The sequence below is a fragment of the Megalops cyprinoides genome, chromosome 23 (genome assembly GCF_013368585.1).
Source record: "Megalops cyprinoides isolate fMegCyp1 chromosome 23, fMegCyp1.pri, whole genome shotgun sequence".
Taxonomy (NCBI): Eukaryota; Metazoa; Chordata; class Actinopteri; order Elopiformes; family Megalopidae; genus Megalops; species Megalops cyprinoides.
This window is the reverse complement of record NC_050605.1, coordinates 11,761,115-11,782,591: the sequence shown is the minus strand read 5'-3', so window position 1 is coordinate 11,782,591 and position 21,477 is coordinate 11,761,115. Positions and strand designations below refer to the sequence as shown.

Below are 21,477 nucleotides of genomic sequence, written 5' to 3'. Positions count from 1 at the left end.
ATCAGATATTAGGGGGAAAGTTTAATCTCACAGCCTATGCAACAGTGCCTGATGAGAGTGCTTCATTGTTACAAACACTGCTTGCTTTGATACTGGCAAGTGCTGTAAACTGGGCACCAGTTTCCTGCTAGTTGCAGAAGTCCATTTTCTATTAGACATCTTCCTGAAAGGAAAGTGCTCACTTGCCTTAAAGCTTTAAAATGGGTTGCCTTGAAACATCTTTCTATGCTCCATGCTTTCAGCTCCATTTGGTAGCTACCACAGATTAAAAAAAATCTGCCTGTGGGGACTGATGATGTTGTACAGAATACCTTATAAAGAGGGTAACTGGATCCATACTTGGATAATACATCAATCAGTACTTGGATTATACATCTATCAGGTTGAGAGAAAGAAGTGAAAGTAACCAGTCAGACCAGCACCCCAGAGCCTGGCACAGCCTATCTCCTGGCTACAGCCCTCCCCTGGTGCAAGCCATCTGTGGCTTAATGATCAAAATAGCCTGCATCGTGAAACACAACCTACACATTGCACAGCTCAACTCGTATTGATTCAACCACCCATCAAAGTCCTATAATTCTAGCCTCTCCCTGCTGTCCAGAGCATAGAACGCACAGAACATTTATAAAACAACCACTAGATATACTGCAGTGGATGTTCTATAAATGATTTTCACTGGGTTGGCTGCTTACATTTTACTATGACAAGCACACCTATGGGATTTCTCTAACAAATAATTGCTGTCTCTATTCTGTCAGGGCTGGGGAGGTTAAATTGGCCAGGGTTCCTTCATTGCATCACCTAACTGTCATGACTCATCAGGCGCCTACAAGTGCTTCAGATGAAGCAGTGGGGGCTGTGTCTATCCTCCATTCAAAATTTACCCTCCTGTGGTGGGAAAAATGGCCCTTGACCGAATGCATTACATTACATTCATTTAGCAGACGCTCTTATCCAGAGCGACTTCCAGCACAAAAGAACGGAAGTGTTTCCATTCACGCTGAATGAGAAACAGTGTCAGACAAGGCTAAAACACTCCCAGACCAGGGAGTGTAAGCATAGCAATTTTCAAGCCCTATCACAAGTTAACTTGTGCAACCTGATGAGACAAGGGAAGTCAAGTATACCACCATACATCAGTCACTAGATGCAGGTGTACCTGAAGATTACATTGTCCTTTAGGCCTCATCATGCTATATCATTATCACTATTGTTTTTCTGAACAGTTGGGTTCATGGTAAGCCAGCCTGACTGTGTCCACAATCCCCCCCCCCCCCCCCCCCCCCCACCCACCCCTTACAAAAACATGACCACTCCTGGTGTGAATTTATTCCCTTTAAACCTATTTGTTCATTATCTTTTTGGAATAAGTGCAGTGGCTACTTTATGGAGTAACTGTCAGGCCTTTACTGAAATGAGAAGTTCTCTTCTGAGAGTCCTCTTCTGAACTGACAGGCGGAAACCTTCAGTAACTTGCCATTCTTTGTTCAATCAAGAGGCACCTGAGGTTGTTATTGAAAATCAAATATAGGGAAAGTGTCATGTCGAAAAGCCAAAATTTAAAATACTAGGCCCACTAATTTAGCACAAGCTTAGAAAGTCCAAGCAAGCTGTTACCTACCTACATTTTTTAACACTCAAGGGGCGTTTTCCAGAAAATTAGATATATAAGCTCCAATTAGATATTTATGTTAGATGACAAGTATGGGGTCAGAAGATAACATTTCAGACTGTCGCTCTAGCTTTGCTTTTAGGGAATGAGTCACACTGCTATCCAGGAACAAACTGGCACCTACATAATGCCAATGGGACTCTGTGCTGAGCTGTGCTAAGGCTGGACAAAGCCATACCCTGCAAATTCACTGCTGCTGTGCTGCCCTATATATCATTTTAATGAAAGTGGTGCCTTTCTGTAATTTTATTGCTTAGGTTCTGGCTTACTTATTTGCTAAGCTGTCATCCTTGCCAAGGGCGACTTAAATATTTTACATTCTTGCACATTCTTTTACTGAAAATAATCAGGCTAAGAACCTTGGTACAACAGCAGTACCCTGACAATCACTGGAACTTAATGCATTCTGTAGTCTAGTTCCCTTCAACAATGCCTTATATTTTTGAATACTTATTTACGCATATTTGTTGAGTAATCATGTCCACGACACCACTAATACCAGTTTACTTGTCACTGGGGTGTGACACTCAGTCCAGTTACAGCTCATTAAACAGGAGTCAGGAATGGAGGTAAAGGACACAGGGTCGACCTAATGTCTACCCACAACAGGTCTGCAGCCAGCTCTCCAGAGCAAATCTATCGACACCTTAAGTCTAATGATGACTATGGGCAGTGAATCCTGGAAATATTGAGTAAATTGGCTGTATGAATTTTAAATGCCATGCTAATATTATGATAGCTCTTTGCGATCTTACTCAACAAGCTAAGATGGCAAACGGCTCGTAAAAAAAAATCACAAACTAGCAACATTTCAGGTTAAACCAAGCATATCTGAGGGACGGTGAAAATAACACTGTGCAACTGGCCCAGTGGCCATTCAGTGACAATCTGAGCCCATTAAACGAGGGGGGAAAAATGGCATTATCTTTGAACAACAGGTCATGTTGATCCAGTGATGGATTATACACTGACATAAAGTCATTAACAGAAAACAGAACATTATAGTATTTTTCCAACTGGCCTGCAGCTACCGAGTGTGTGTTTAATTACATGATAAAAGCATTTCACATCCATCCATCTGTATTAGTTACATCAGTTAGTAATTAGTTTATAACATTTAAAAATATTTTATTGAAAAACACTGAAATTCAAAACTAACTATTTTAAGGTGACATTGGTTTCATGGTAGAAAATATTTAAAAAAAAAAAAATAAAAAAAACTGAAACATTCCGCTTGCATAAACGAAAGGCAGGGGTGTGAATTTACCTCATTTACGTTAATCTTCGACTTCGCTGAGGACTCTAGAAAGGCGCAGCTGTTCCACTGTCTGGCCAGGTTCTGGCCCTGCTCCTTGCCCACCACCCGCTCATCCTCCAGGTCACACTTGTTCCCCACCAGGATCATGGGCACCTGAGAGGGCGGGAACACACACGAGGGCTGAGCTGCCATTGGCCAAACAGACTCAGAATAAAGGGGTGCAGGTGGAGTTCCGCTGTTCTAGTACTGACCGAGCTCACTGTTAAGTTCAACAGCACCAACTGACACACAAATCAATTATTTAAACAAACTGAAAGTTTTTTTTATTGAGGAGAAATAAGGAGCACGGTTCTTTTTTTGGTTTCAAATCACAATCATTCTAGCTATATGTGTGTGTAGGTGTGTGGGCTACATTAGCCTCTCACTGACAGCCTGTCAGTAAATTGTGCAATTATAACTGCTATCTCTGTTAAGGGTGGACATGTTGTGTTTTTCTTCACTGAAGAGTTTTCCAAGCTGTATCTTAGCAACATCACAACTTCAAATTGCCTGGGAGTAAATTTTGTCATCATTCTATGAAACAAAGGTATATATTTATAATTTACATTTACATTTATTTAGCAGACGCTTTTATCCAAAGCGACTTACATAGGTTACAGTGTTACAGTCTTTACAGTCTTTACAATGTTATCCATTTATACAGCTGGATATTTACTGAGGCAATTGTGGGTTAAGTACCTTGGCCAAGGGTACAGCAGCAGTGTCCCAGCGGGGATCGAACCGGCAACCTTTCGGTTACGAGTCCTGCTCCTTAACCACTATGCTACACTGCTGCCCTCATGGGGGAATAATTCATGGGGGAATAATTCTGATTGTTACATCACCATACCGTTAAGCAAAGGAACAATGGCATGTGTTCATGTTCTCTGTGGTGTCAATTTTCCACTTTGTTACTGTTAGGAGAAGTTCTGTGGAGTGGCATGGCGTTTGATCCGGAGGCAAGTGATGCATGTTAGAATACAAAGGGATGCCGCTACATCCGATCGGAGCCAAAAGGTGCTCTTGATGATAACAGTCTGAGGAACACGGGGTTCCCCGTGACCATATATGGACCTCACCGCTGAAGTTTGAACCCTACGGCGCCAATTAGGTAACGAGGTTCAGGAGAGACCCAATTAGAGAGGGAGCTGTTTAGCAATGCACAACTCCACAGAACCAATCAGAAACAGCACCCCCTCTGGTCATTGTAAGTCATATGTAAATGTAGCTACTGTAACTGTATAAGAAAGAACTACATCCTATATCTGTTGAACTTCTGCTCCATGCTGTTGTTCCCACGGCGGCTGTGCATATAAACCTTCCTGACTTTGCTACGAATGTTGCTACGTTCTTGATCGGAATAAAACTCGTTTTGGTATCTGGGACATCTACCAACAATACATATGGTGGTGGCCGAGGTGACTGTTCGTAAAGAAGTTCACATTCCCTTTTACCGTCTGCTGCATGAGCATACAAATGCTCCATGAGAGCAATCAAGAAGTGTACTACAATGACCTACTGTAAATCCCCCTACAATTCATGAATTATGGCAACAACCTTTCAGTGTGTTGTGAGGTGTGCAGGCAGACAGGTTGTCTGGTTTGAAGAGACCACCCCACTCAGACCAGGGCACAGGGCTGACATGGGTCACAAAGCATGGAAGGCAAGCACTTTCCAGCATGTCACAAAGAGGCAGGAACACAAGTGGCCAGATGACAATGCTTGGCAATCATCGGCAGAAACCAGTGCTTGCACTGGTTCCTCAGTGAGGCAGGGGACAAAAATAAAGTGGGTCTATGAGCAATGGAACCCTGTTCCTTCTCCCTTTCATCTGACAGCCTCTGTATTTCACCACTGTAGGACCCAGTGCAACAAACACACAGCCCTGCCAACAGTGTGGGAGGAAAAGCATGCCTGTGTCTACTGGGCAAGAGTGGGTTTATCTTCTGCTCATATTATGTAGGAATAATATTACAGTTGGACTAATTATTGTTTGTGGTATTTATAATTCATTTAACTGTTAATGTCAAAAACTGAACTGTGAGTCAGTGCGGATAAACTGAAAATTTAATAAATAGCCCAACAATAACACAGTGAAAGTCTACTTGTATGGGAAAATAATGAAATGGTGGCTCTGCTGAACTGTTTGGCATGGAGCTCAGAGCAGCAGGCTCAGAAAACAGAAAGGTGACAGGAATTTAACCGCTTCGGCTCTGGATAAAATGCACTGAGGACGAGGACTCACGTCGTCGGTGTCTTTCACTCGGAGGATCTGTTCTCTCAAGTCTTGCAGGTCGTTGAACGTGGACTGCGCCGTTATGGAGTATACTAACGCAAAGCCCTGGCCGTTCTTCATGTAGAGGTCCCTCATGGCTGTGAATTGTTCCTGGTGGAGGAGTGAGAGGAGGCAGAGACATGTTGTGGATCTGGGGATAGCTGGACAGATTTATCTCTGCTCTGTGCCTCTAATGGCCATTCCAGGACTTCCTTACCCAGCAATAATCCTGACTCAAAACGTTATGAAGAAAAGACACAAAAAGTTAAACTAGCCTTCTTGAGTCACATTAATGAAGTAGAGGGTGATAATACATTTCACAGGTCATCGCACAACCCCTGACCCAGGAAGCAGTACAGAAGCCCCTCTGTGCTAAAAATGAAGCCTTCCTCAATGGGGCAGATCACCACGTATTACCGTACTTTAACTGAAAAGTGGAGACCTTAACCTGCCAAGGGGCAGCCATCATCAGAGGGTTTTGGTCGCAATTGAAAGCGCAATTCCCAGAGTGTAAGGAGCAATTAATTGATCTGTATCCAGAATTAGCCATTATTCTGTGATGATCTGTCTACTGTGGCTACATCATGACCAAAATAGATGTTCCTGCCGTGGAAGAGCAAATATCTGATATTCACTCAAGGACCTGCTAATCAGTCATGTGTACTGGGTGTATGTTATTCACTATTCTGTCCAGTGTGGGGCAGCAGTAAGTAATTTTGCACCCTCTAACAGAGGATCTTTATGTGGTTCCACAACGTGAGGGACAAAGCCTAAACAGCAGAAATTCTAAATAATTTACACTTGATGTTGCCTATTCATAGATTGGGGCCTGTATGTCCCAGAGGACGTTGTGGCTATTCAGAAGGTTAATGTTTTGGCATAGAGCTGATTACATCCGCCCCCAATAACTTAGAATTTAATTCCAATAAGTAACTAGTATCATGTTCAATTTCTCACGTTTATAACAAACCAAATTTCATGAAAATCGGTTCAGAATTAAGCTAGTTACAGTCGATTTTGAAGAGAAGTCTGCATCTCTCAATACACATTGTATTTGTTTACCAGCGGATCTTGACTGCTCCAATATGGCGACCATGCAGACACATGTCAAATCGCAAACGCGACATCTATGTTTTGATATCTATGGTTTTACCCTAGTATGTCAGATATAAGCGACATGACAGAAATCAAACTAAGCTTGCTGACTGTGCAGCATGGAAAAGGCTGTTTGGTAGCAGTGGGACAGTGTTGAAGACACCACTGAACGTGAAGGAGTGTTTTTTTTAAAAGACTGAAGGCTTTGTACATCCAACTGAAAATACGTTTAATAGTTAATCCTGGTTTGACATCCTACCAGACACAATCTGATTGGTCTCCTTTTTAAACCACTAGCGATGTGAAGAGGACAGACCTTAAAAAGCAGTGTCCCTCAGTATTTACAGGGCTCTACTAGTCTTTCTAAAACAAAACTTCCCAAACCTTTCAAGTTTGTGTCTGCCATCAGATTTTTCCTGGACACCTAACTATGCTAGCTGCTACAGCTGATGCACTGCTAGGATAGCACTGGGAATCTGAGCCGTTTGTCTAGCCTCCCTTATTTGACCTCCCAGGAAGGAAATGGGAGAGCTTCCTCTGCTGATGGGAGACCAACGCTGGCCCGTTTCCTCCTTCCTCCCACATCTGAGCTAAAACCCCACGGGCCCGTGTGTGCTGCCGCCCATCTGCCAGTGCGGGTCCCCTCTCTTACCGTCCCGGCCGTGTCCAGGATCTCCAGCATGCACTGCTGCCCGTCCACCTCCACTTGCTGCGGGGGAAACACAGTGAATCGCAGCACGTGAAGAGGGATGCGTTTGTTCTTTTTCCAACATCCAAAACATCAACCTTCACGGGATCAAGGTCTCTCTTCCCCTGGGTTAATTACAATTCCCAATCCCTCCCAGCAGGATTCTCCTCTTCTCTCTACTGCAGCTCACCTCCCGCCAGCCACCTAATTAGGGCAGCAGTGAGGGCCCTGTGGTATTTATCCAGGGAGCTGCCACTGAAGCACCATTAACACACATACTCAGAGTGGACTCGGTGTAGCTATTCCATCTCTGACACATTTGGAGAAAGGTGTGTCTGACTTCCTCTGTGGTTGACCCTGCCTGTATGACCCAAGGAGGCAGGGTGGGGGGGTACAGAGAAGGGAATGACAGGAAGTGAAGTCATAGACTCAGTGAACAGGACAGAACTGGTATGGAGCCACATGTTTGTTTCTATCGCAGAGTGGTTACGTACTCTTTTCTTCTAGACAAGGTGCAGTTTAAAAAGGCTCATATTAGTATAATAAACATTTTTTACTTATTAGACGTTCAATCTGTAAATATTTTCTGTTCAATCTATTACAAGAGCAGAGACTCTTTGAGCCCAGTAGATCATCAACATTTTTTGTAACAGTTAAAAGAAAGCAACAATGGAAATATGTAAAAATCCAGGTTACAATGGGTTTTAAGGTTACAATAATGTGTATAGCATGTACCACAAAGGCAGCTCTGCCTAATGCAATGTGACTGCTACCACAGCAGCAATTTACTAGCAGTTAGGCAGCATCAATCTCTGGTGTGAGAGGTTACCAGAGGGAAATGCCAGTTTTCTAACCCCAGCAAATTACTTGGGGGTTCTGTAACCATGGTGGTCATACAGGCTGTAACTGAATGGCCTGGAGATGTCATTAGAATGACACCAGAGAGCAGTGCCCTGATTGATTGAATGTCAACACTCCAAATGAGGGGGCAAAAAAAACTGATCACTGACACTTCCACTCCAGAGAATTTAGGAAATACAACAGGAGGAAATGGCACTTGCCTTTCTGTACGAGTCTTCTATTGTGGGGTCATATTTCTCCACAAATATTCCTTGGACAAACTGTACAGTCTGTGAAGAGAGGAAAGAATGAAGCATCAGTGGCCATTCCAAAGAGAACGGTTAAATCACCAACTTTCAAATACTGGCCTCATCTTAGCCGCTGGGAAAACAAATCTTCACTGATTAAAAGTGAACTGTGCTAAATGTTTTGTCTAGAAGGAGCTATCAATACTTTAAATTCCTACCATTCCTTGCATTTTTCAAAGTAATATGAAAATATAAAAATATCTGCTTTAGAGAAGGATTTCAAGACACAGCAGTGTTAACCTTGGGTTCACGACAACTGGGTATCAAAAGGAACGAGTAGCACTGAAAGCCCGAGACACAAGGCAAAAAAAAACAGAAATCCGAAAGTTTTGATCATCATTCATGTTACAGTGGCTACTCTGAGAGCGAAATGATACAGACAGTGGACTGGGCAGTAATGGACACTAATGATGCAGCACTGTGGTGTGCCTCTGGGCAAACACAGATACAGCCTTTCACTACAGAAAATAACCAAGGGCAGCGCAAAAGAATGGCATGGGAAGGCATGGGAACAGACAACTGAGACAGAATAAACAAAGTACTCGGCTCCTTGAAATAACAGCCACCACTGAGCTGCGGGGCTACAAGAACAGTCTGATCTTTCCCCAATTAAGAGGAAAAAAAGATGTTCAAGAAGTGGCTACTAAAACAAGGTCCTCCATGGAAATGCCAAATTCTTACTTCGGGGTTACTTCTCTTCCACTTCTGTCTTGCCTCATCACCACCTCACCAAGACCTCACCACTGAGCTTCAATGCGCCACATTATTGGGGAACGAGAAACAAATAAGCAACCTGTAATTTGCAATGGAGGGAACTTTGGCAACATTGGCCAACCCTGGATTATTACAAAATGACAGCACAGTGGCAGGGGTCATTGCATAAGGAATGCAGGTGGCAGGGCAAGTCTGGAGAACACACAGCAGCAGATGTCAATGTGCAGGCGTCAGGACGGTCTTAACACAGTGTGAACCCGGAGGGAAGCACTACTTTCAGCTGCAAAATACAAGGCTGAGTACAGACTAGTAATTCAGAGAGGGATCTCACGTAATAACAGCTAGATCCACTCTATTAGCAAGCAGCCCAAAAAGGTTTGTGAACAGAGATAAGCAATCTCCTATTCTTATGAAACACCTGATCTTGAAAATAACAGATCTATCAGTATCAATGCCTGGTAGGGATGAGAGTACTGGAAACCTGTGGGTCATGGCTTGAACCTTACTGCCACTGAGCAAGGTAGTTTTGTTACTACAAGCTACAAACTGCTCCTGAATCTCCTGAAGGCCATGGTGTGTGTGTTTTCCACTACACATGAGGACTTCAGTACAGGTAGGGTCACCTGTCTTGCAGGTCCTGAACCAATCCCATGCCTAAGGATTGACAGTGTTTTTTTTTTTTTTTTTTAAATACTGAGGCTGGTTCTCATTATGAGCATTACTATTAATAATAATAATAATAAATAATAATAATAATACTACTACTACTACTACTACTACTAATAATAATAATAATAATAATAATAATAATAATAATAAAGACAGAGGGCTGCATTACAGACTGCTAGGATCCTACATTTAGACTTTACTGAAGCACAGGCCCTCTTGGGTGAGCTCTTGAGTGAGCTGCAAAACACTACTGTTTCTGCCTTTTCACTCAGTCCCTTTAAAGCCCTCTATTTTTACATCCAGTTCCACTGATCTCATTTTCACAGTCGTGTCTTCAAGTTGGTTTAACCGTAGTGGAAATGGAAAGTGGAAATACTGATGAGAGTTCACTGTGTCTGAAAGCACACCAAAAATACCATCCTGGACAGATTCCAGCACTGGCCGGTCCATCTCGGTCAACAACAAGATGGTCTGCAAAGCAAGAGTCCGTGTCGATTAACTCACTGCTCGGACTGAGAAATCAATCCTTACCATCACACACTATGGAGGAAAAAAAAAAAAACAAAAAAAAAAAAAGAGAGACCGATGGAGCCACTCCAGACAGACACAACAGTCTACTCATCAATGGTGGAATCACTCCACCGCTGGGTCAGACACTATTTATCAAAAGTCAAAGTAAGTACTTTGTGTTCCTTCCTGGTCCGGCTCACGACTGCACCACACCAGGCATGTCTGTTTCACAGACAAAAAAAGGGGATTATATTACAGATAGAGGCTTGGCATAAATACGGCTCAGGCGCACATCTATATAAAGCTATCCTCTTTTCCTGTCCCTGCAGGCCCACCCGGCACACTGATGAAAGGGGTGAGCGTGTCTCCATTTTGTACAGACACGATGGGCGTGCTATTTGGCTAACCTCATCGGTGACATATTTCACTTCCTCTTTCCTGCGTGGTACATCTTGAGCCAGCAGAGCAGCTACCACAATGCTGTGAGCATGTGAGAGACTCCAGACACTCAACGGAAAGTCACCGTTTTCTACGGGAGAACACCACAAAGGACATCAGGAGATGAGCACTCACCGGGGCTCATTCCAGAGCAGGGCATTTGTGACAGGGAAAAAGTGAGGGCCCGTCTCAGACTGTAGACGGGAGTGTACAGCTATATCATAGGCTGCCATTTTCCTCAGGAGTGACTGTCTACTTGAACCCACTTACTTCTGTCCCTCATTAGCAGATGCACCGCTAGAAACTCACTGCAGAAGTACAGGTCTGCCCTTTGATTAATTAATGACTTTTATCATAAAAATGATAAAGAAGCACAAGGTTGAGAAGCTGCCTTTTTCTGAGAGGCAAATTTTCTAATGAACCTGATGACTAACTGACTAACTGGGCATTGGCAGTTTCAAGGGGTATACTTATGCTATCTTATATCAGCCTCTGCTTTTGGGCCTCTTATTGATGCAGAAGGAAAAGCATGTTGGGACAGAAAACATATCATGTATGTGAAGTGGCAGAATGCAAACAGACTGATACGTCTCTCTCTGATGTCCCGTCATTTTCAGTGTGTCAGTTTTGACTTTTCTTCTACACTTCTGAATTAGGATTGAGTACAGAAAGCTGATCCTGGATCAGTTGTTGAGGGCAGAGTCCCAAGGAGCCGCACACTGCACACACAATCTTCTTCGCATCACAAGTCCTTTTGCACTTAAAAAATGGCCTCTCCTTTTCTTACCGGAGCGCTAAAGCAGGGAAATTCATGAGCGAGCAAAACAGACGCTGAATCAAATGTGCTAAACTGCACCTCTCACACACCCAGACAGAGAGGGTCAGGCTGCCAGCTCCTACAAAGCCAGCTGCTGCTGGCTCTGCCTATTTTGTGCAAGATTTCAACAAACATGTTGTAACTAGAACTTAAGTATAACAAACCATTTCCCAATCCCCCATATCACTAGTCACTGAGGAGCATGTTCAGGCATTCTAAGGGAAGGTTAGGTGTGGTTACATCTCCAGACCTGAGGGAGGCTGGAATATGAATGTAAAATCTCTCTTTTCACTGCTTATGTGGGAGCTACCTGCACTGACATTCTGCTCTTATTCTGACACCATCATTTTAGTTCCAAGCTGCACGCATTCAGAAAATCAGTGACTTTGTTTTTTAAAGAATAACATTTACTCAGTAAATGTGCAGGAGTGCACGCACACACACACACACACACACACAAACACACACACAGCTACCTTCTTCCTGAGTATACAGCCACCTACTACAGTGTCTATGCATGTGCATGCTTGACTATTCAGGGGTAACTATGTCTAGGCCAGTAGGCATAGGCATGTCCCCTGGACCTGTACACAACTTGGCTAGCCTGCACATGGGAGTGGCTGGGGGGTAGGGACTCAAGTCTCAAGTCTAATTTGCAATGGTGTGGTACTACCACTCAAGTGCTTGTCCCTCATATTGCCCAAGAGAAAAACAACTGCACCCCCTTGATCCAGCACGCCGCCCGCCTTCATCAGGAAAACAATGCAGGATGCAAAAAGCAGGGGACCCTCTGCCAGGAGGGCACTCAGGCGCTAATGTGGACGGCTGCGCGCGAGAGAGCCTCTGAACCCCAGCCAGCCGGCGAATCCGGCGCACTGCCCTCCTGTCCTTTAGAGGCAGGGCAGACAACCCAGGGCCTGGGTGCCATGGCGGGTGGGACGGAGATGGCCCATGAGTTGGATGGCGTCAGTGAAGGAGCCCCAAACGGCAGTAAAACATTAACATTCCAGCTGTTGAGAAGCGCACTATGGCAGTGCCCTTTCTCACCCTGCTGCAGTGCGGCGGTTAGATTAAACTGGGCTGCACTGGGGAGCTGATCACATGACGCATGTTCCACGGCCTCTTCGCCCAACAGGGCCTGGGATACAGTTTATCATAATCCTGGAAAAGTAACAAGTGGTTTTCTTCAGAAAAAGGTAGGCCAGTTTTTTGGACTGAGGCTTGCAAAATGTGAAGGAAAAAAAAAAAAATGCCACGTTTCACTCAAATTCTACGCTCCTTCAAAAATGTCCTGCCCAAAACAGCAATGAGTAATTGCACCAAATGGTTGCGATTGCAGATATAATCAATTATTGCCAACAGCTGCCTTTTCCAGCGTGGTGGGAAATGAAATGTTCTCAATCACTACATCTCAATGTTTGTGAACAGATTTTGGGAGAGACGGCTTTCCTTCGTATTTGCTTTGATTACGGCACTCATTTTTGTAGTCACGCTCTAGGCTTAGTTACACAATCGCTTGATACAGCATTGCTCCGATCTGGGTCTGACATCCCCCTGCCGCACCCCACACATGCCTCTCCAAGTCACGTTCAGCAATTAAAACAAATCAATTTGATTACCTCCAGTCCGAGGCATTCTCTTCTGTTCACTGATAGCTCAATTTCAATTTATGATTGCAGCCATTAAAGCTGTGAGGTACTAAAGTTTGAGCCAGGGAGAGAGGCAGGCGGCAAAATGATTTCATCTAAACTGATAATCGCCTTTTTCTCAGATCTTTCACAGTCCTCTCTACATCTGAATCTCATAGATACCAGAGTGGGAAGAAATTACAGACCCTGAGACGGGTAACATTATGCTTTCAGGTGAGTTCCCAGGTTTCTGTATGAAATACTGATTGGTAGCAAAAACTTGGTTTTCAGTAAGGGGAGAAACCACTTTAGCCTCAAAACTGTCTGTGCATAAGAGCAAATCCTTGTATCATGGCCAAGAATAAAGGAACAAGAATAAGGGGGACAGGAGAAAACATGTCTGAATTACTCCTGATCCTTAAAGCAGAGAGCTCCTGCCTATAGGTGTACCCTGTTCATGGAGGGTACTTGGCATTAATGTTAATTTTGATCCTTTTGGAGTCAGACAACAAGTACATTCATAGAGTGCTTGTGCTTTTGTGAAATGTTTAAGCAGAACATCAGTACACATGTGCTTTGAGTGATTAGAGGATCAGTGGAACATTGGCACACACTGCATTTAAAACAAGGCATATTATACAGGACAATTCTGACTGCAAGGTTTTAAACAGCCGTGATGCAGCGACGCCCCGCTCCCTGGGCTAAGTTTAAGGCTTGCATCCTAAAGGTGTTAACATACAAGCCAAAAAACGAAAATCAAAAATGCCTCCAGCCATGATGAATCAGGCCGGCCATTTCTTACACATTTACTAGCATGCTCTGATCTCAACACTCTGCAGTCACACATCTGAATTTCCAGTAATACACAGACATCAAAGCTTACCTGGAAAAAGCAGCAACCCCCACTTTTCCCACAGGCAAGTGACAGTGTGGCAAGTTATCAAATATATTGAAGTGTTGTGCGAAGTCATGCTTTTGCAGGTATTAAACCGTCCACGAGCATTTGGTCAAAGAGGCCCTGAGAACGCTGGCCACACTTTACATTGGGAGCATCAGTGTCCTCTCTGAGCTGCACTGGCTGAGCCCGAACCCTGCCAGGTTATAAATCCCATGTGCCGGGATTCAGCATGTGCTCTGCTCAGACCAGCATGCCTTCCCATAACTGGAACCGTTTCCCCTGTTGCCTAGTGACCGGGAGGAGTTATCTGCGCTGAGCACAGAGAAGACAGATGGAGGCAAAATCCACTGGATTCTTTTTGTGACACACTCTCTGTTTGACTCCATGGAGGAGCTGTAACCACAAGAGCTACAGTGACCTCACCCCTGCTATCAAACATTGCACAGAGATGGATCCTGCACTATACATGTTTACCAGAAGCGGACATTCCATTATTTAGCAGACGCTCTCATCCAGAGCAGCTTACATTTGCTTACATTTTTTGACATCTGGATATTCTACTGAGGCAATTGTGGGTTAAGTACCTTGCCCAAGGGTACACTGACAGTGCTGCTGCACAGAATCAAGCCAGCAACCTGTCAGTTACAAGCCCTGCTCCTTACCTGCTATGCTACACTGCCTCCCAACATGCTAACAATTATGTTAGATCGATATGTGTAGTAGAGCATACTCCCAGATTGACCATGCACATTTAAAATTGCATAATAACAGCTCCTGTTAGAAGTTACGCATGCAAGTCTATGCGACGTACATTTAAAGGCTTGCATTCCGGGCATGTACTAGCAGAGGTCAAGCGGACAGCTCACTGCCTCAGTGTTACAGACAGCCAATGGCTTCTTTGTTTCTCCAGGCAGTGGTGCTCTGGCTTTTTTTCCACACATTATTTCCCTACTTATATTCAATACAATTGTATTAACAAGTTGGGAGGACATGAACAAGCTTACCACATGCAATTACATGGAATGTGTTGGAAGCTGTAAATTTAACAGCAAAAGTGAAAAATCATTTAAGCATTCATTAATATCAGGTGTGATGATATACACTGGCATGATATTCAGACTGTAACTATTTACATAAACTGAGTTAAGCCACAATATTTCTCCTGACAAAATAATTTATTTATTCATTTTTGCATTTCTTGTTTGATTCAAATTCAGATTGATTCTACAATTTGTTTGCATGTTTGCATTCAGTTTTCAATCTGGTTGAGAAACCCCAGACACAAACCATTGGCTGAACAGTGACAGTGGGGCAAATTTAAGCAGCAGTAGCACTGTTGTGAAATACTGGTGTCCTAATCAACAGTGAAAGGGCAATGCTAGTGTAGTACTAATGATGGATACGTCACCTTTCCAAGATTCAACTGAAAATTTAAATATGTATGGACTTACTGGTAATATGCCACTGATCATTTCAGAGAAAAGCTCTGTGCGGGATTGAAGGTGAGACAATAAAGAGATAGTTAAAAGGAACTTACCAGAGCAGATTTTCCAACGCCCCCTGAACCCAGGACTACTAATTTGTATTCACGCATTCTGCAGTGTGTCCGGTATCAACCTGTATAGAAACAAATTTAGAGAGATAGTTACTGTAACAGAAACTTCCACCTTTATTCATAACCTAAACACTTCCAACAACAGGCCAGAAGAAAATTTCTACCGTGACATACGACTGTGACCAATGCCTTAGACCTGTAGTGTCAACCCTAGTTTCTGAGGGGTTGTGTTTATGTCTTTGCTCCAAGCTCCGCTTTTTATTACTTACAGTAATTACCTTACTTATTTATTCAGCTGGACTTTTTTCATGTTACGGTAAAAAATAAACTCCAGCTGCAGGGTTGCCATGTATTTGCATAAAATTATACAGTGCAGTTTTTTGGGAGGAATGTATCGGTGTAAATTCATACGACTGATTAAGTTGTTGTTGTTCGTGTCATTTATTGATAGCTCTGCGGCTGGGTGTTTTCATAACACCCAGTAGGGTGTTGACTTCCTCTCAACGAAGCAGCAGGCTCTATTACCACATTAGCACAAACTCATCATGTCATTTCTTGCCACTTCAAGTAGACCTGAATGTGTTTTTGGGCTTTGCTGGTTCAAAATTTAGCATGACATTACCACAGATAAAAAATACTGTGATGTATAAAAAAAATATTTGGTGTTATTACCTTTGGTGCCAAATGCTAAGTCTAGCTAATCACATGAGGTGGAAAAACACCAACTAACCCCAACACCAACCAGTGCTTAAATTGCTATCATGCTTATGCTTGTGAACGTGGGGTAAGCTGACACATCAGCGAAACGTGCCTTTTTGTTCACCACTGATTGTGACCCAACGACAAAAATATCAGAGACGTGAACCAGAGAAATCTGGGGTGGCAGTGTGGCATAGTGGTAAGCAGCAGGCCTTGTAGCCGAAATGTTGCTGGTTCAATTCCTGACTGGAGCATTCCTGCTGTACCCTTGGGCAAGGTAATGAACTAGGTAAAAACTGACTCAGTAATACATTCAGCTGTATTAATGGATAACATAAAAAAACTGTAACTTACGTAAGTAGCTCTGGTTAAGAGCGTCTGTTAAATGACAAGAATCTAATGTAATGAATCGAGATTGGAAAGCTGTGCTCACAGCGAGGCAATTGTCATTCACAACCTACTGGCAACTAGAGAGGGAGGCAAACTTTAATTTCCTTCAAAGTTTCTCAGCTACAGCAGAAATCCCGTGTTGAGAGAGGTGTTATCGTTGTATGTTCATAAACATCTGACCGGTTCTTCAAAAGGCGCTACATACCAATGTATCATAAACAAACACCAAGATTCCTATCAGCAACACATCTCTCATGCTGACTCAGCTGTATGCGGGTGACTGGGAGGGTTCTCACAGCATTGTCACTGTGGCAACCTCCTTGCCACGCCCTCTCTGAAGAGTATAAATCAAAGTGGCAGTGAGCGCAAACTAAAATAGCACTGTCTGAAAGTGAGGGGAAGATGTGCACGGTTCACGCTTTCTCTCTCGCTCCCTCTCTCAACGGCCGGCTCTACACTCAACAAACACTGGCTACGCTTTGCCTCAAGTCAGATCTGTAGTAATGACACTCAATATTACCACAGACTTTATATCTGAAATACATTCCAGCAAAACCCTGCAGCCACCACCACCATCACCACCACCGAGATGTGAAGAGGGGCCTGTTTACTGCCCAAACAGCTGGCGTACATCACAAGACCCAGCTCTCCACTGTCAATCCCCGCATTGTCTCTGCCTCATTACAAACAAACAAGAAAAGTGAGCTTTCATTGTTCCGTGTGCTACTGTTTGCATAACACAAGGGGACCGACTGTAGGAAACTTTTCGGACAGACTAACATAGGTAAACTATCCGCTAAAGTGCGCCGTTGACCTGTCAAAACCAGCAAACACTAAAGAGACATACTGTAGTCCTATTTCAAAAGTTTGGCGAGAATATGAAGTGAATTTTTAACTAACACATGTGTGTGGCTATGCTCTGACGACCATAAAAAAAAGAAATGAAATCAAAGGTTCATTAATCAGGTGTTCACACCACACACATCTATTCTGAGTTTGTTTCATGTACACTATTCATGTGCAACTCTTTGCCTATTGGTCCTTTTCAGTTCAAAAAGAGGAACGCAGAACCGAACAACCTCCAAAGCGGATCGGCCTTTCTGTCAAACCAGTCCCACCCTGCCGTCACCTCGGTTACATGCATGAGAAAGAAAGTAACAAACAAATCATCCAATGTCAAGACTTAAGCTAACCCCAAAGGAGAAAACAGTGAGGGAAACTTCATGAAGAGCTAGACCTACTCTATTCTGGCCAATCTACTCATATTTGCTGAAATTCTCACCTCTCCAAGACCTGGAATATACTGTAGTTTATCTGATAACCCAGAAAGTGAATAAATACAGAGACAACCTTTAAGAAAAACACTTTTTAGGAAATTTCTCCTTATTACAGAGGGAGAGAGTGTTTTATGGCCTCATTTTTAAAACAATTTTCCCCCCATATATCAACATTTTATCCTGAAGAAATATGGGGGCCATGTAAGGTTTCTCTTAAATTACTAAAATACTTCAGAAAATTCATCTCGAAATGCAAAAACAAAATCTTGAAGGAAGGCCTCCATGTCAGCTTGTGCATTAATTACAGGGCAGCTCCATGTTTGCATGTTCTCCTGGCAGCCAGAACCCCGGCTCATCCTCACTAAAAGGTCAGACACAAACAGCAACTCAAGGAATGAGATTCTTCCATGTTCCCACATTGAGATGATGTCATCCGGCTCCCCCCATACAAACAGAACCTGATGTACTTGAGACTGATTTTTGTTGGCGAGGACGACTGGGAGGCGGTTCTCAAATGGTGAGAAGGCGCAGAGACCATCCAAATCGAGCAGCACAGAAACCGCTGCAAGGACCAGACCCTTGTTCTACAAGCGGACCACTTACACAAAGGTGTGCAAAAGTGCAAATATGGCCTGACTGTTTTAGAGGGGTCACAGTGGAAATGGAAAAGTACGTCATTCTAGGATAGGGATGTGCATCGGAAGCGATACTCATCTCGATGCATTGCCAACTGTCCTACACATTAAAGATACATATTAAGCAACTACTAATGCAATACGATATGATTCACCCCTATTGCGATGCAGTACAATTCGACACGATTTGATTCAACAAAATGCGATTCAACGCGATTTGATGCGATGCAAAAGAATACGGTGCTGTGCAATTCAATATGGTACAGATAGTTTGATTTTATTTCTTTGGTTCTTCTTGAGCAGACAGCAAATCATAAACTAACTAAAAAAGTGCAATTTTTACTTCATATTAGAGAGGAGGAATTTATATCTAAATATAAAATTATTGGTCACATTTCTAAATAATAAAGGCATAGGGCCTCTACTGATAATTATATATAAATTAATTGGATTTTACCGATGCAAAGATGTTAGAACCGATGCATCCCAAGTTCATCCCAAATTGTATCTGGTGCACACTTTTTTAAATCGGGGCAATCACATCGTGGACTTTTATGCCGGTGCACCGATGCAAATCGGTGAATCTTACCATCCCTACTCTAGGAAAAGCCTGGAGTTGTCAGGTTATTCCATTTGGAATGTAATCTTGTTTGGAGTTCCAAGGGGGATTCATTCTAGTTCCTCCTGAGGAAGCTCCAGCTGTGCACCTGAGGTGAAGAGAGCTGTAGATCTCTTTACGTATGAAAATCCGAGGCCGTGTCTGGATTCTGAAGTTAACCCCAAAGTGTGAATTCACATCTTGTCCTATTCCTCAGTACCACACAAAATTACAGCGCTATTCAAATGTTGTCAGTGCGATGGGTGACATTTCCCTGGCATCAGACTGTCCAATGGAAGAGGTTCTCTTGAGAGATGACAAACCAGATTTACAATATGTCCTAAAGTAACTGTATTCCAGGATAATAAAGTAATAAAGTAATGCCAGTGTATCAAATGACTGAATTGCATACAGATCTAATCTTTTTCCTCATGATGCTTCAATCTATATATGCACCAAATGGCAACTCACCACTTCCTGCAAACTAAAATGGTCTCACGATGATTCACTTAATCCTGGTATTACGTTACGAAATGTTAACAGCTGACACAAATGTAACAAATTATACACTCCACTGACAGAACAAACAGGATTTATTTGATTTTTGAGGACTGACTCATACCCAGCACCTTCAAACCGAATGTTTATACTATACACATCTACATTTGTATGTTGATTCATCTTTAACGTCAACATACAAATATAAATACTTCTTGTCAAATGTAAAATTCAAATGCAACACAAATGCAAGGGTAAGACTACATACCAACCACAGGGTACTTGAGAGGGTGACAGCTAACAAGAACCCAGAGGAAAGCAGATGGGACTTGCGACTGGCTGGGCTGAGAGGGCCAGGGGAGGACACATTATGAGGGCTTCCTCCGCAGCAGGGATTACAGACAGGCGAGTGGAAGTGCTCCCTTAGATTCAAAACCCTCCAGGGAGAAAGTGCTGCAGAGTGTCCTGCTGACAGTGTCCATCAGTTCATACGCATGCCATTTGGCCTGAACACAGCGCCTGGTGCAGTTTACTGGCACTGGTCCAAGACTGTAAAACAGACCCCCACGGCGCTGGGAGGCTATACTATGACCCTACAGCTGAGCAGCATTGACGGTCCCCACTGAAATGCAGATGACGAACAGGACAAGGAGGTACAGTACATTAAAACTAACTCATGTGCATTTAAATGATCTCAGTATTAAAAATTCTGTTGCAGAGATAAAGGTATTCATTTATGCATCATGAAAGAGAGACAATGCTGCCATCTCACTCAAGTGTCTTCATGCATTTTTTCCAAACTTAAGCAGAGATGCATGTTATAAAATACTGCCAAGAACAATATGTAGCCATGCACAAAAAGCTGGGGGGCGCTGGAGATACGAGGTAAATTACAATACCTTATTCAAAGCGCTGAATCTGCAGAGTAAAACAAAGAGGTAATCTCACTGTGAAAGAATGTGCAGCTGTTACGGTTTGGCCTGGAGGATGTAATGAACTGTTCAGGAGTGAATATGACAACTTTCTGTGTGGTGCTGTAGAAATGTAAAGGCCTTTGTATTGTGTACGACTGAGTGTAGCTTTCAAGTACTGCCAATTAATTAACCTTAAGACTCGTACATTCTTAAGGACAATCACAGCTTGTGATCAGCTAGTGAACCCTCATCCAAACTAAAACTATAATGTGGAATAGGAAAAAGAAAAAAAAAATCAAACTGTTTCAGGATCAGTGCTTGGGGCGTAATCCATCTGCATCCACCATCAGCCTTCAACCACTTGGGCTCCAATCAATATCAGTCAGCTGCATTTACTACACTGCTGCAGCAACAACAATTCTATTTTTATCATCCTCAAAGCCATCATGCTCAATTTTACCCTCCCCCAGCCTCTCTCTCTCTCTCTCTCTAGATCGGAACTACCAATTAGACCACAGCCTCCCGACAGGGGAGAGGGGCTCCACGCCAGCGGATATGAGAACCGCCCCGCTGTCAGGAAGTCAGCCGTGGCCAAGTCATGGGGAGCCTCCGAGACCCCTCATCATCCTACATCCCGAGCGATTAACACTCTCCCTTGATCTAAAAAGGGTTAAATATGGCGCTGTTTATTATGGTTGGGGGGTGGGGTGGGTGGGGAGGGCAGCTGTATGAACACATCACAGCGGTTTCAGTAAAGGTGTAATAGCTATAATGCTTTCCTTACAGAAACAGTGTCACTAGGCTACAGTGGGATTTCCAGGCTGGATACAGTGGAATACTGAAGTTGATGGTTTGTAACGCTAACCCATAGCGAGCATGAGAGGACCTGTACCGATCAAAAGTTTGGACACACCTACTCATGACTATTAGGCTACTCATACTGTTGTCACTATCAGGCCAGGAGAAGACACGTGGTGGTGGTCACCGGAGACATCGGAGTGGGAGCAAGAAGGGAGGAACTTGGTCTGGCTGAAGGTACAATGCTACATCTGCTGCAGTGTT

The 21,477-nt window shown here is 43.4% G+C and overlaps 1 protein-coding gene across 1 annotated transcript in view; it reads right to left on the bottom strand.

Moving 5' to 3' along the window:
* Positions 1-21,477, bottom strand: part of LOC118770151 (ras-related protein Rap-1b-like) — a 43,737-nt gene that overhangs the window by 3,978 nt on the left and 18,282 nt on the right. Inside the window, exons 2-6 of the mRNA XM_036517635.1 lie at positions 15,387-15,466; positions 8,089-8,157; positions 6,992-7,048; positions 5,215-5,355; positions 2,940-3,083 (exon numbers count right to left, since the gene is read on the bottom strand). Coding sequence (XP_036373528.1) covers positions 2,940-3,083; positions 5,215-5,355; positions 6,992-7,048; positions 8,089-8,157; positions 15,387-15,443 — 468 coding nt within the window. The 5' untranslated portion in view covers positions 15,444-15,466. The remainder of the gene's footprint in view (positions 1-2,939; positions 3,084-5,214; positions 5,356-6,991; positions 7,049-8,088; positions 8,158-15,386; positions 15,467-21,477) is intronic.